General features: G+C 37.4%; 1 protein-coding gene across 6 annotated transcripts in view; it reads right to left on the bottom strand.

Moving 5' to 3' along the window:
• Positions 1-15,650, bottom strand: part of LOC139468023 (eukaryotic elongation factor 2 kinase-like) — a 45,078-nt gene that overhangs the window by 18,235 nt on the left and 11,193 nt on the right. For all 6 annotated transcript variants that reach the window (XR_011653663.1, XR_011653664.1, XR_011653662.1 and 3 more), the window contains one exon: positions 11,853-11,890. Coding sequence is in view for 3 of the 6 variants with exons in the window: in XM_071249690.1 (XP_071105791.1) it covers positions 11,853-11,890 (38 nt within the window). In the remaining 3 variants the exon portion in view is untranslated. The remainder of the gene's footprint in view (positions 1-11,852; positions 11,891-15,650) is intronic.

Raw genomic sequence — 15,650 nt, forward strand, 5'->3', positions numbered from 1 at the left:
AGACAATCAAAATATTTCTGTCAATGCAAAATGTCACCAATATTTAAACTCAATCAATTGTCCCAAAATAACAAAATATTGATCCATCACTGTTAACCATTTAAAGTATTCAATATTCCATAATAACCAATCAATGTCCACAAGCTTATCCCATTACCAATAAAACGTTTATTATATTTTTGACAATGTACTGTCAACACATCTTACTTATACTTGACACAAAACTTCATATAACTCATAAAGTTGGCTGTGTTTACAATTAATAAATCTTAACATATTCTCTATCTGTTGGACACAGAGGACAACACTCAAGCCAAACTCTAATAAACTTCAATCCAGTTCTCATCATTCATCCTACCCTCAATGGAGAGATTTAGCTGACAAAGCACCTGTTAGCAGTGGACGTTCACTGGGATGTTTACAGTACTGGAGATTGACCAGGCTCAGGTTACCCTGGTGCTGGATACCGTACTTATAACAATAACCAGTAATACCACTCAACATAAAATCTACTAAACACTGGTTGCCATTCAGAATATACTGCCCACATAAAATTATGGAAACACTGTTTTCATGAGATCAGATTTCAGAATTTTTCCAGAGAAATAAGTGAGGAGATTACCATAAAATCAAAACTTAATAAGGAAATGACAAATTAAGTAAAGATCAAAACAATAAGATGACTGTGATGTAACATCATACACAACCAAATAATTGAACCTAGTACATACAACTAAAAACAGGGCGAAAAGATTCAGTGTAAAAGAGACAGCCCACATGACTACAGTGTATCTAATGCTAGACAGCTGTGCACACGTGTATAGTTCTTGTTCAGACTGTTGGCCTATTTACGGTAAAGCCTTGGAGCTCTACTTGTTTACTTCACCTGATTCTCCCCACTAAATCACCTGGATTTGTGTCCACTTTTACCTGATCCCACATGTAGAAACCTGCATACAAACTTTATTTATTCCTCAAATAAATGTATTTATTCCTCAAATAAATGTATTTATTCATCAGATAGTGTTATTGTCAAATCTGTCAAATAATGTTATAGCTTGAAAAAGTGATGCTTTCCATCGCAGTTTTGTGATATGCATCAAACAATGTTATAGTTTGCAAAAGCAAAGAAAGGTGAAAGTCTCATTAGGTAAATTCTGCTTAAATAGTTATTGGAATATAAAGATCACTTCTTCTTAGGAATTCTGCCATCTTCGATTATCCAGAAAGAAACTGGTGACTAACCTGGATACATTAGCTACTCTAACTTCGATTAGAACTGTTTTGAGCACCTAAATATTTAATAAATAATTATGCTTCAGTTTATGTTAATAAAAAATTGCAACAAAAAATACTTTGTTGCAAGATGTGTTTTATTATTAAATATATAGGCTCAGTTATGATTAAGAAAATATCTCAGCTGTAGCTGAAAAATACCTAGTTTAACATACAAAATACAGTAATCAGATACCCTGTATTATTTGTACATCCAACTCGTTCTGTATAAGGACTGACAACACTGCTAGTCCTTGAGCCTGTGACAAGCATAAATAGCTGAGGGTTGTAATTGTGAAAGGTTAGTGGCCTGGTAGCCAACGTCCCTTACTAAACACCTACCAAATGCTGTACTTTATTGATTATCAATTAATATTCATAACATTCACAAGGTAAACACCAGTAAGAATATTTGATTTTGTTTACATACTACTGTTTGTGAGCAAATTCAGAATCCAGGGCCATGTTCCACAAAGTGACCTTTCAACATGTGCATTAGTGGGCAGTGGGGTAGGCTACTGGTTAAAGTGTTGGCTTGTTATGCCGAAACCCGGGTTCCATTCCCCATATGCTTACAATGTGTGAAGCCCATTCCTGGTTTCCCTGCCGTGATATCACTGGAATATTGGTGTAAACCCATACTCACTCACTCACTCACTCACGTGTATTAGTGTTAAGATGATCATTTCTTTAACATAGACATTGGATTGTGTTAAATTCCAACAAATGCCACTATTGTGCTTTGAATGGAGGCCCTTATCCTTGTCAAGGAGAACGAGCTCTGCTGGCCGACAGATTGATCATCATCAATCTTAACCCACTGCATAGAACATAATAAATCAATTGCAAGTGATTCCCTAGCATTTGATAGGTTAACCATGCAATTTTTTTGTGTTTATGTATCAAAACAAAAAGAAAAAATATTAGACAAGGTCCAACAAGACTTTTGTGTTCTGACAATAGAATTTTGACTCTTAACATAGTCTTAGACTTCATATTATTTTCTACAGTTTTTGTGTTTTCATGTTTAAATATGAAGAAGTCTGTGAAGTTATTATTGTAGACATATTTATATACAAGAATTGATTTCAATACGTTTTTGCAGTGTTCAAAATGGTTTTTACCAAAATGATTCCATAAACAAAACAATTTGAAGTTAATTCTTCATTATGTATCAATTATGTAAATAACAGAAACAATATGAAAGGACTTTATCAATGCAAGTCTACATTCACATAGCATGAAAACAATCATCGTCCCTTTAATACATAAGACCTGTTAGTGTTCCCCTGGGCATTGATTATTCATTGATTAATCTTATATTACAAAACAGGACCCTGTCAGGTTGATAGGATTGATCAGAACATTAGACTACAATTCTCTAAACATGGCGTCAACTCTAGTCTGTTATACAGACCCTGATACAAATATATATCAAATACAGCCCATGCAAGTCTATAATGTTTGGCAAGTCTAGATTACTGCAGTATCACTGGGCTCCCCTTTATCATATTTTTATTAAGATAACTGAACAACTGTTTTTTTCTGTACCATATGTTCATTTCAGAGACTAGAAGTTAGTCAAAGTCAACTCCTTCCTGATGCCTAAAGAAACACTATTTTATCAACAAAGTCGGCCATCGATACTGTCAATTAACAACAGAAGCAATGTCAAGGTAATAAGATCAGGTGACTGAACTGCACCATCTGGGTGTCAGGAGACTGTCGTAATCCAATAAATCTCCTTCACATGAAGTTTATGTCTTGTTTATGTTGAAGACATGAACCACTCGGGCAACAGCTGAGCAAGTAGGTCACCAGATACACACTTCCTAATCAATCAATCTACAAACATATATACATCATTGCATCTAATTGCGACTGAAGGCAAATGACAACATGTGCTTAGTCGAAAACATAAACATGTTTTGAATTACAATAATCATATAAAAAGAATTATTAATCAATTTCGCTCACAACTGAAAAGTATTACTACATATTACATGTATTAGTCATACTGAGCAGATGTTGGAAATCCAATATATAGCTTAGTAAACAGAAATGGCTTCGATATGGCTTCTAAAATTAATCCATAAATAAATATCGGCAAGTTGACTTTTATATTACATTGGTTTCATAGATATTGTTTGGAAAGAGGCCAATCTGTTAGAGCAGGACAAATATGCTACACAACATCTAATAGGGATATTATTTGTTGTTTTATTAGTTTGTTTGTTTGTTGCTTATAGCTGCACACAGCAATATTCTAGCCATATGACAGTGATCTGTAAATAATCAAGTCTGGACAATTCAGTTATTGACATCATGAGCATTGATCCACACAATAAGGATACGATGACATGCATCAACCATGTCAGTGAGCCTGACCACTCCATCCGATTAGTTGCTTCTGACGGCAATCACAGTCGCCCTGGTTACTGACTAATCACAGTCACCCGAGCATGGGTTGCTGAAGATCTTGTCTGCCTCAGATCTTCAGGTGTTGCTTGTTGTTTTAAGATGCACTCAGCATTATTCCAGCTTTCGAATAAATAATCAAGTCTGGACCAGACAAACCAGTGATTAATATTTGAAGCAATGATCCACACAGTCCATCCGAATCCATTATGAGACATCTCACTAAGGCCAGGCTGAGGACCAATTCTAGCCTGAGAACTCACAAGGAATAGGGGTACCGAGATATGTACAGGCCCCAGGCTAAATATATATGGTAAGACCTCGTTAATCGGGAGTGTCATGCTTCTGGTGAAATTGTAAGGATAAACTAATTTCTGTGGTAATATTCCTTCTACGTTTATAAAGGGTTTCAGAATAATGGAGTCTGGCTAACAGGGTCCTTTACTATGAATGTCCCACTCCATTCACGTACGATGACATGTTATCAACCGAGTCTCCCGAGCCTGACGACAACCACCTATGCTTGTCTTAAAGGGTGACACTATGAATCGTGTTGTTAGACCCGGTAATTTGGTTGATTGCATGTCATCGAATGCCGATGGTTGCTGATGCTATCAATCACTGTTTTGTTTGGTCCAGCCTCGACTATTTACAGGCTTTCATAGTTTTTCGTCCGATCTATTCATATCTCACTACTAGAGCTGTTACGATTCACTTGCCTATTCGGTGAATCAAACCCTAACCATTCATGAAATGAATTCGTTTTTCATGGCCACTAGAATCGAATATTTATGAATATGCGGTCATGTATATTTACATACCCTGTACCTAAAAATATCCATAACAACATATTATATGAATAGATTTCTTTCAATGACAACACTCTTATAATATTTAATTCGATAGAATTGTTTTCACTGGTCATTGTCGCATTTGAGCAGATACTAGTACCTGGATAAGTGCAGTATATAAATGTATAATTTATTGATAATTAACAAACCATGTCAAATAAATTATGATGTTATTGTTTCACTGAACATAATAAATGATACATAAACTGCTGACTTGTTATTGTAATTGTGAATTAATATTCGTATTCATTTCCCTATATTCGTGATATGAATCGTATTCGCCTCATAGTGTATTCGTTGCAGCCCTACTCACTACTATAAACAATTCAGAACAAGGTAGAGCTTTGCAGAATGTGTGTGTGAATGTTTGTGTGTGTGAATGTTTGTGTGTGTGTCTGTGTGGTGTGTGTGTGTGCATGCGTGTGTTCATGAGTGTGAGAGTGAGAGACTGTGTTTGTTGTTGAACACCATACGAGGCAATAACCAAACAACAGTCTGTAAATAACCAATGTTGAACCAGACAATCCAGTATTATTAGCAACAATCCACACCAATTGGTTTTGATGACACACAGACAACCAAGTCACCAAGCCTGGCCACTTGATCCAATCAGTGGCCTATTACAACATTACAACATGCATAGCATGTTAGGGACCGATTCTAACCTGGAACCCCCACAGGTTTTTACAGAAGGAATACTACAGCAGGTAAGAGCAGGATTAGGCAACTTTGATCAGAACTGCAAATGAGGAAACGTCTCGGTAGCGATATCTTTATCAGAATATTATTGTTTCCTTATGCTGCTGTGAAATAAAAGTGCAAACAAACAACCCCTGATAGTTGGTTTTAGTTTCCTCAAATTTGTAATCTTGAATTCATAAGGAAGTGTTCCTACTTGTAAGTTCACTATCTGGCCCTGCATATTTCTTTTGGATTATTGGAGGACACAATATACCAACTTAACATTGTCTGGTCTGTCTAAGTATGTTGCAAAGACATCGCAAATGAATGTACCCATCTAACTGAGGCAATAACCTGTCAGATAATGACTGACAGCACCACACATACATTGTACGCTGGTTGTATGAGGCAACTTACTGGATCAGTACCCAGCAACCTACGCAGGTCGGATGAGGCAACTTACTGCGTCAGTACCCAAGCAACCTATGCAACCTTACTGGATTGGGTAGTCAGTACTCAGCAACCTACTCTGGTCGTATGAGGCAACTTACTGGATCAGGTAGTCAGTACTCAGCAACCTACTCTGGTCGTATGAGGCAACTTACTGGATCTGGTAGTCAGTACTCAGCAACCTACTCTGGTCGTATGAGGCAACTTACTGGATCAGGTAGTCAGTACTCAGCAACCTACGCTGGTCGTATGAGGCAACTTACTGGATCAGGTAGTCAGTACTCAGCAACCTACTCTGGTCGCATGAGGCAACTTACTGGATCAGGTAGTCAGTACTCAGCAACCTACGCTGGTCGTATGAGGCAACTTACTGGATCAGGTAGTCAGTACTCAGCAACCTACTCTGGTCGTATGAGGCAACTTACTGGATCGGGTAGTCAGTACTCAGCAACCTACGCTGGTCGTATGAGTGAGTGAGTGAGTATGGTTTTATGCCGCTTTTACCCATGTCGGGAATCGAACCCGGGTCTTTGGCGTGACGAGCGAACGCTTTAACCACTAGGCTACCCGACCGCCCCGCTGGTCGTATGAGGTAACTTACTGGATCAGGTAGTCAGTACTCAGGAACCTACGCTGGTCGTATGAGGCAACTTACTGGATCAGTACCCAAAAACCTACGCTGGTCGTATGAGGCAACTTACTGGATCCAGTCATCACTTCCTAAGCAACCTATGCAGGTCGTATGAGGCAACTTACTGGATCGGGTGGTCAGACTCAGTGGCAGATATTTATAGCCTAATATATAACGTATTTCTAGCTTTATATCCAACAGATATATCTAGCGTAACATGCAATAGCTATTACTGAATGTTAACCTCTATTTATTGGTTATTAACTTCAAAATCACTATTTTCTTGTCAAAATAACCTCAATTGAAATATTTCTATTCTTTTTTTGTGTGATACATTTGGTATTGGGTCAAGAAAAAGCACAAAACAAAAAGTATCCTGGAGTGGCTGAAGCAGTGAAACTGCATGTGAGCGAGTACCTGTATTGTAAGGGTTAAAGTCATTCTGACATGAGAATACTTCCCTGTGTACATAACATTCTCTTTCTTCAAGGAGTGGTTTCAAAAGCTACTGTCAACTGACGCATCCTTCATCAGCCTCTCTGCTTGGGTTTTCAGAATACAAACTGCCACGATTGCACATAAGGATTGCCTAACATGACCCACCAAATATTCAACATCTACTCTGTAATAAACCAAAGCTAGCCTGTTTATATCCCATAGATAGGATTATTTCATCCCAAATGCAGTCACATCTGACGAATGGCACAGTCTATCAATCCAACCAGTCCACACCGCCTAATCAATTTGAGGCTATCAGTAATTAAATACCCAATTCAATATTGATAATCATTGATTATAATCAGAGTTCCTATTAGTGATATGGATAACGACAATGGAGGCTGCCTCTCACACTATATCCCATTCCAAAATGGGAATGAGAATCATTTGTACATATGTACATGTGTGAGTGTGTATATGTGATTATGTATGTTTTCACACCTCATTCATAAGTTCCATCTATATGACCTGTAAATAATCAAGTCTGGACCAGATAATCCAGTGATTGATATTATAAACAACTATCCACGCCATCGGGGTACAATGACATGTCCTCAACCAAGTCAGCAAGCCTGACCACCTGATCCACTAAGTTGCCTCTTACAACAAGCATGGGTTGCGGAGGACCAGTTCTAACCCAGAATCCCCAAAGGATTTTATTCAGTACTCGACCGTGATTACCTGTTAGAATGTGTCTTAAAAACAGGAGGACATAAACCTTGGGGCACATTAGAATTTTGTTTGTTCATACTATTTAAAAAGAGTTCTATAAAGCCAAAAGAAGAGATAGGCACTAGGATCACTTGATGTCGTCAGAGAAAAGTATTAAATGTGAAATTAATACCAACAAAAATACCCACAAAAGGCTCTGGAAAAAATAATTTATTGCACCAATTTTCGAACTCAGTGTTGCTAAGTACTTCTTAGATAAGATAACTCAGAGAAAACTTGTCCCCATGGCAGACACCATGCACTTTGTCAAATAACATGGATCAAGGGCTGTAACTGTGTATGCTCAAAATCTAAAATCATTTAGCAAGGGAAGTAACTCTGCAAAAAAAGTTAAATTTACGGGAGAAATTTTCACCCAGTCTTGACCAAAATCTCATAGATAAGCATGCAAACTGCCATTCATGTAACGTCAGTTGTGTCTGAGAAATGTTGTCCCATTCCAGACACTATGCAGTAGATTGAAAAACACGGGGCAAGGGCCATAACTCTGTAAAAAATGAATTTAGGGACCAATTTTCGAACTCAGTCTTGACAAATATCTCCTATATAAGAATGCAAACTTTCATTCATGTAATTTCAGATGTTTCTGAGAAAGTTGCCTGACAGAAAGACAGACTTTGTGACGGGCAATAAAAAAGATATTTTCATTTTAGTGACTACATGTTAGTCTTGTAGTCAAAGTGTGCAATCTCACAGAGGTTATGTGAGAAGCAAAGCATCTGGTAACTGCAGTCCAAACACTGTAGCCCAGATGGACACAATACACAGGCTGAAATATAGTGTGCCTATAAAATTCTGGACAAGTAACCTTCAGCAAATAGACTTTGAAAGTTAACAGAGGCTTGTGACTTACAATACTAATTTAACCAGGACAGATAATCCATAATTTTGTTGGGTATTCTCCAAATGGCGAGCATGAACCACAATTATTAACAATTGTTATGACAATTATGTTTTCACTATCATGATTGTAGGCCAAGTGCAATTAGCTCAGTTAAGAGCTAATGTTGCATAATGCAAAGTGGTTCATATAGATGACACAAAATGTGTCTCGATAAAGTTAGACACCAAAGACCTTGGTACATTACTGACCAAAAATGTCAAAGATAAACTCTCAGTCAAGAGTAATGGTTCCAAAAATTAAAAAGACTTTACTTATCTATCATAAATTAAAAAGCATTTCTTGTTAACAAATGAACTTCTTATCAAGTGCTCCTATCTCATCCTTTAATGTTATGCATGACCATAAAACTGTCCTGAAAAACTAAAAATTGTCACTTGTGTGCCTTGGGCAATGGCAGCAAGCTACCACTAATGTCATGTTTGTATCACTGCACTTGTTTGCAAGTGTCACAGGTCACAAACTGCATCATCCTTAGTGTCAAACACCACCGCTAACCCAGAAAACCAGTCAACCAGATCGTGTTACACCTCCTCCAAATGCTAATGTTGTGACCTCTGCACTCTCCATAGAGTGCAACATTCACAGTGAGACAGTACACAATAACAGCATGTTTATCTCCCCGCTTACTTTACCATGCCAGTGTAAAGAAAGCCACACGTCAGCTCAATATGTCAGTATGACGTCAGCCAAGTGACTCGCCAGCGGGGCATCCCGATCTAGAATTGTCACCATATACTTTGAGCTACATATATTTCCTTGTTCCTACATAAACAGAGGAAGTTATATTCACATATTCACAGAGAATGGTAGAAACAAGGAAACAAAAGTAAACAATTTGAATTATGTCAATAAACAAAGTCCATCCTATATGGGCACCATATAAATCATACTACAGATACAGCACACCAGATTCTGCCATATGACAATAGGTAATCTGTCATGGACAAAACAGAATTTGTTATTTGTGGCCACTAGAATCGAATATTTATGAATAAACATTTACTTACCCTGTACCTAAAATGTCTGTAAGAACATATATGAATAGATATGAATAGTGTGGTAACTGGTCACTGGTCCCTGGTCATTGTCGCTGTTGAGCAGATACTAGTTCCCGGATAAGTGCAATATACAAACCATGTAAAAAAATTATGTAATTGTTTCACTGAATATAACAAATAATACATCAACTGCTGACTTGTTATTGTCTTCGTGAATTAATATTCGTTTTGGTTACCCTATATTCGTGATACGAATCATATTCGCCTCATAAGAGGTGTGTGTGTGTGTTTGACAGTTTGTTACCCTACATTTCAACACAATGATTCCTAAACATACTCAGAGTGTAAAAATGAAAAATGATGGAAGTGTTTGCACTGACATTTCATAGCTGACATGTTTTATGATTGTTGATACCATGTGTGAGAGTCAGTGACCGGACCACATGGCAAGATCTCTGACCTCAATCGGCTACCACGTGGCAGGTCAACTGCCTGGTGTGTGTTGACCATACAGGTCGATGAAGTTCACCTCTTATCATGTTTGTGAAGTGGCACATGCCCCAATGAACAGTAGATGACCCTGGTGTCTATTTATTGACAGTGATTTAGGCCTGCTAAGTCAGCTATTTTCAATTTGATTTTAGTGTATGTGGAAAACTCTTAACTTCAACAAAATGTATTTTAATCTGCATTCAGTTTCCACACAATACTATAGTAAATGGGTAGAGTGCAATGGTAGACTAGTAGGCAGTAGGCAATGGTAGACTGATTTAATTTGGTTGGCCTGTGATAGATTAAATGTGCCAGATCAATTGCCTTGAGTCAAAGTTTTACCTGTTAATCTAACAATTATTTTCTTGAATGGCCCAAAAGAAAGATAATGTCCCCCCTACACAATTTAGTGCAGATTCAGAACTGTTAATGTATTTAAAACGAATATCCTTATCATTATGCTGACAAGATGCTATTTTGGTAAAGTTTGTTGAGATAAGAAATAAACACGCTGTTGTTAAACTGCTGTTTTTGAGATAGAGAACACCTGTTTTCACAACAAATAATTTCTGTTCATCTATCCAATCTGTTTAACTTTTTCACTTTAATATTAGGGCATGTGCACAATCATAAAACATGTCTGCTATGAAATGTCAGTGCAAACACTTTCATCATTTTTACACTATGAGTATGTTTAGGAATCAATGTGTTGAAATGTAGGATAAAAAACTGTCAAAACATTTAGATATTTCAATATCCATCAGCTAAATAAACATATACCGTAAATATTTATTCCAACAAAATGTAAAATTAGGAATGTCTCTCCCTTGTGTACCACGGGCCACTCATAACAAAGCTGTCTGTGTCTGTGTAATGAAAAGACAAGGATCTAATAGAATATTTTTTATCCATCTTCCTATTCTGTGAATATATATTTTTACCTAGAAATAGACAATAATCAGTTGTACTCAATTGAAATGTCTGTCCCTTCCTTTTCACTGAGCTTGATAATACCCTTATCAACTTATGAGTAGCCAGGTTTATCTTGGCCATCAAACCATGCATGCTCATAACTTTATTCATGGTAATAATTTTCCTTATGTTTGTCCAGTTTGTTTGTTCAAACAATGTCACTGTCACAGGGGTTAATATCATAGCACATAGTACTTACAGAAGAAAAGTCATTAAAACCTAATTACTTTCACCCTCTGACATGTCTAAATTCCCCTTGCTCTTTAAAACTAGCACACAAGTGTTGAAATGGGCAAGTCCAATGACAAGGTAGGGTAAAAGACCTTTCTGGCCCACAAGATCTGCATAATGTAAGAAGTCAGGGGAAAGAAATAAACATGTTATGATAGTTATCAGACGTGTTCCTAATAATGAGAAATAGACTTCCTATACAGGCAGTACAAACACTGCAAAACACAGTAAAACACTGATCTTGGGTCACAGACATGGCTATTGATATGTTGGCCATGCCTCTGTACTGGATCATGCAATTAGTCCAAAACTTGCAAGTGCAAGAAAGATAACAAGGTCAGAGGTCAATCATATGAACATACTTCACAAGCATCGTATTTCATATTTCAAATAGTTCCTTTAATTCTTCAAAATTTCTAATGTTTGTTGGTTGGTTTGTTGTTTAACGCCGCACTCAGCATTATTCCAGCTATATGACGGCGGTCTGTAAATAATCGAGTCTGGACCAGAGAATCCAGTGATTAATATCATGAGCATCGATCCACAATCCATGACATGCATAAACCAAGTCAGTGAGCCTGACCACCTGATCCTGATAGTCGCCTTTTTTCACGGCAAGCATGGGTTGCTGAAGACCTACCCCGAATCTTCACGGGTCCTAATTTCTTAAGGGACACAAACGAACTGCGTAGCTTTTGAGAACTGTTTAGACTACTTACAGTCTGAAGCACTGTCTCATTGCTCCACGGGTGAAGGACTGAAAACAAGAATACAAGAGTCAACATAACGTACATGAAAATATGTTAGTATGAGTCAACTCACTATGCTGTGGTGTGGTGTGGTGTGGTGTGTGTGGTGGGGGATTGTGGGTGGGGGTGTTGCCACAGTGATTAGATGATTACTGCTTTGGTTAAACACATGAGCACTTCTATGGTGCTGTACTTAGATTCAACTCCATCAGAGCAACATACTGACACTGGCTACTTTTGGTTCACTGCCATTGGATACCTTCAGTTCAGTGAAGAAAATAAAACACTGTTCAGAATTTTTCAATATCATAAATCATCATAAAACACCAGTTCACCACTACACTGCTGTGTACAGCAAGTTTCATCAAGAAATATTCAACAGTTTTCAAGTTCTGCTCTGGAAACGACCACAACCCTGGTTCGTCCAAATTGTTTTCATGAACACATAAAAAAATATTTTAAAAATAAAGATCCCAAATCTTCAAAGGGATCCAGTTCACCACTACACTGATCTGTAGAGCAAGTATTTCATTTAGAAATATTCAACAGTATTTGTGTTCTGCGCCGGAAACAGAAAACGGACGAGAACAGACGGGCAGACGGACATGCTGATTGCTATATCCAATACCCAATAAAAGTTTGAGTAATTATATTCCAACACTGTCTACACAGATTACCCTTCACAGATGTCAGGCTCAAAACACTTGCTGTTTTAAGTCAATATTGTGGCTATTTTAGGTTTTTGAGTGACCATAGTGCAACTTTTTGTTCTGATTTTTTTCTATAAATTATCTTCAGTACAGCAGATAAGAGAATTAATTCTTTTAACAGATGACATTCATTTCAATATTTCTGTGTCAAGTAACTGACTACCAATGAATGTGATGGGCCAGGCATAATAGATATATAGAGCCAGGGGCTCAAGAACCCATAGAGCCTTCTTCTAAATCAGTCGGACAAGGTCAATCTGGGTTCACCTGGCAAGCCTCAGAATTTTTCCACTTTTATCAACTCGTGTTGATATATTTGATATCAAAAGATACTCGGGTGAGATTCTCTATATGCAAAGACGTCCTAATGCAAAGAGGTATGCAAAGAGGTTCTTAATGCAAAGAGGTCCTTAATGCAAAGAGGTATGCAAAGTGGTCCTTAATGCAAAGAGGTATGCAAAGAGGTCCTTAATGCAAAGGGGTATGCAAAGAGGTCCTTAATGCAAAGGGGTATGCAAAGAGGTCCTTATTGCAAAAAGAGCTTATTAGTGCAAAGGGTTATGCAAAGGTCTCATTTGAGAGTAAAAGATCTGATTTTAAAGAGATTGCAGTATCATTAGATTAATAACCTGGACCTTCAGTTTTCAGGGGATAAAATACTGTAGCAGTTATCATGCCTACACTGCAGATTCATGGTCCTGTCATGATAAAGAACCTTTCGATAATCTGATTATCCCTGAACAGTGGCACATACTGTAAATGTCACCCTACTGTATATAAGATCATTACAGCAATATAGGATTCATGCCACAACCAAAGATCAATGTGGATCATACCATTCAAAGGCTGCATGACATACCTCAGGTCAAAGGTACAATGGCTGCTTTGAGATTATGGCCTCAACTCTTTTAACGCCCTGTGGGCACTGAAACTGTGACACGTTCTGCTGAAACTGTGACACGTTCTGCTGAACCTGTGACACGTTCTGCTGAACCTGTGACACGTTCTTCTGAAACTGTGACACGTTCTTCTGAAACTGTGACACGTTCTGCTGAAACTGTGACACGTTCTGCTGAAACTGACACGTTCTGCTGAAACTGTGACACGTTCTGCTGAAACTATGACATGTTTTATGCAGGATCTGAACAAAAATGTCATAACAATAGGGACAGAGGATCAGAGGAAGTTGTCAAGGTCAATATGCCTCACATCACAGAGGAAGTTGCGATACATGCATCACCTGCAATAAGCTCAAAACATGAAGTCTGGGTTTCAAGTTCATATTCTAGGACACTGACATATTGTCATTTTAAAAAAACATTTTTGATTTGGTAACAACGAAGAGGAACTTCAGGGTCAAAAGTTGACAAAATCATGAAAATTTCCACATGCCATTTGCACATGATTTGTCTCCAGCAAAATTATTGGTAACCTACAAATTGGAGGTAAGGTAAGGTTGAGTGCACTAGTAATTGTTACCTGTTTACCTGCTTCATGTAAAGTGGAACAGCCCTACACAAATGACAGAGAACCAAAATATGAGGTATTTGGAGAACATGTTTATGATATATTTATATTACTATCAAAATAAAATATAAAAATAAAAATATTTGTCATAAATGTGACAGAACTGTGATGTAATCATAGCATATCATTATCAACATGATATCACTATATATGAATCACACTTCATAACAAATCGGTCCATCACAGTAGACAGAATCATATTACAGCTTATACTATCATATTATTGCTCAAGCCAGCTTTAGCAATTGTCTAACTTGATCTGTATCCAGCCCTGCACCTTGTGATCTTCCTTGTGTTGCACAGCTAGACCATGGTCTAGGGTCTTTCTACATATGGCCTGGATGTAGCAGAGCTACAGATAAGCTGCGTATTTGCGTAAAATACCTTAACAAAACATTCAAAACCCAATTACTTTCAATTAACTTGCGTACAGAAATGCATGCATTAAACGAAAAACTCAAATGTGTAAAAACAGCATGCGTAAATACCCAATGAAGCTTCTTCTGCATGCTTACAATGAAGCCAATTTCTGAAACAATTACAAACTAATTTACTTTCCGAGTCAAGCCTATAGTGAGGACCCTTATATACATCTAAAACATTATCTTATTTCTTTGGAAATCTCAAAATGTTTACTCTTTTTGAGAAAAATCCAATAGAGTGATGAATAGATGAGTGAAAAATTATTGGTTACCCAATGGAAAATGTAATACTGTATTCGATGTAATAAGCGCCCAGGGCGCTCTCAAAATTAGAATAAGGGGGCTCTTATTAGAATATTTGGGTCGAAAAAACAGAGTTGAAAGATAAATTTCATGGTTTATGCTGACAGACTGAAATGTTTATATAAGACAGATATATTTTTCAAGAATTTAATTGCCCATAATTTAGGCTGCATATAACACACGAAATCGTATTATACCCGAAACAATAAGTCTTGTGTAATTGGGATTGTTCACTAGCCAATATATTAGCAAATATCGCCATGGGCACTTATTAGAGCACGGCGCTTATTACATTGAATACAGTAACCCAATTTAAATAGAAACCTTCGAGTAAAAACTTAATTGCTCAAAGAGTAAACACCCCTTGATATCTGCTGCTGGGAGATGTCCCTATAGGATGCTGCTCGTAGTAGGGTGGGTTTTCTTTTTGAGTGACTTCTGACTTGGACTTCATGCCATATACTACATGTGGGATTTTACCCCTTTTATGAAGAATCTCAGATAATATCTCAATCTCAAATGTAGGACCCATGCAAACTCTCTTCTTCCCAGTATGATTAAACTGTGGAACACTTTTCCCGATAACTTTATTAACGCCTGGTCATCAACGGCCTTACACGATAAACTAAATGTACTTAAACTTTGGTTCTAAATTCTGTCAAATTGGGCATTGTCGCCTCATGGCTCGGCTGTAGAAAATCAAAGGCTCATAAATTTAATCGACATGTGACAGACAGATCAGACTGCAAATGTGTTTATCATTTTGAAGATGCTTTACACTTTCTATTTACATTCCCAAACTATGA

The sequence above is a fragment of the Haliotis cracherodii genome, unplaced genomic scaffold (genome assembly GCF_022045235.1).
Source record: "Haliotis cracherodii isolate W230 unplaced genomic scaffold, xgHalCrac1.p SCAF_2, whole genome shotgun sequence".
Taxonomy (NCBI): domain Eukaryota; kingdom Metazoa; phylum Mollusca; class Gastropoda; order Lepetellida; family Haliotidae; genus Haliotis; species Haliotis cracherodii.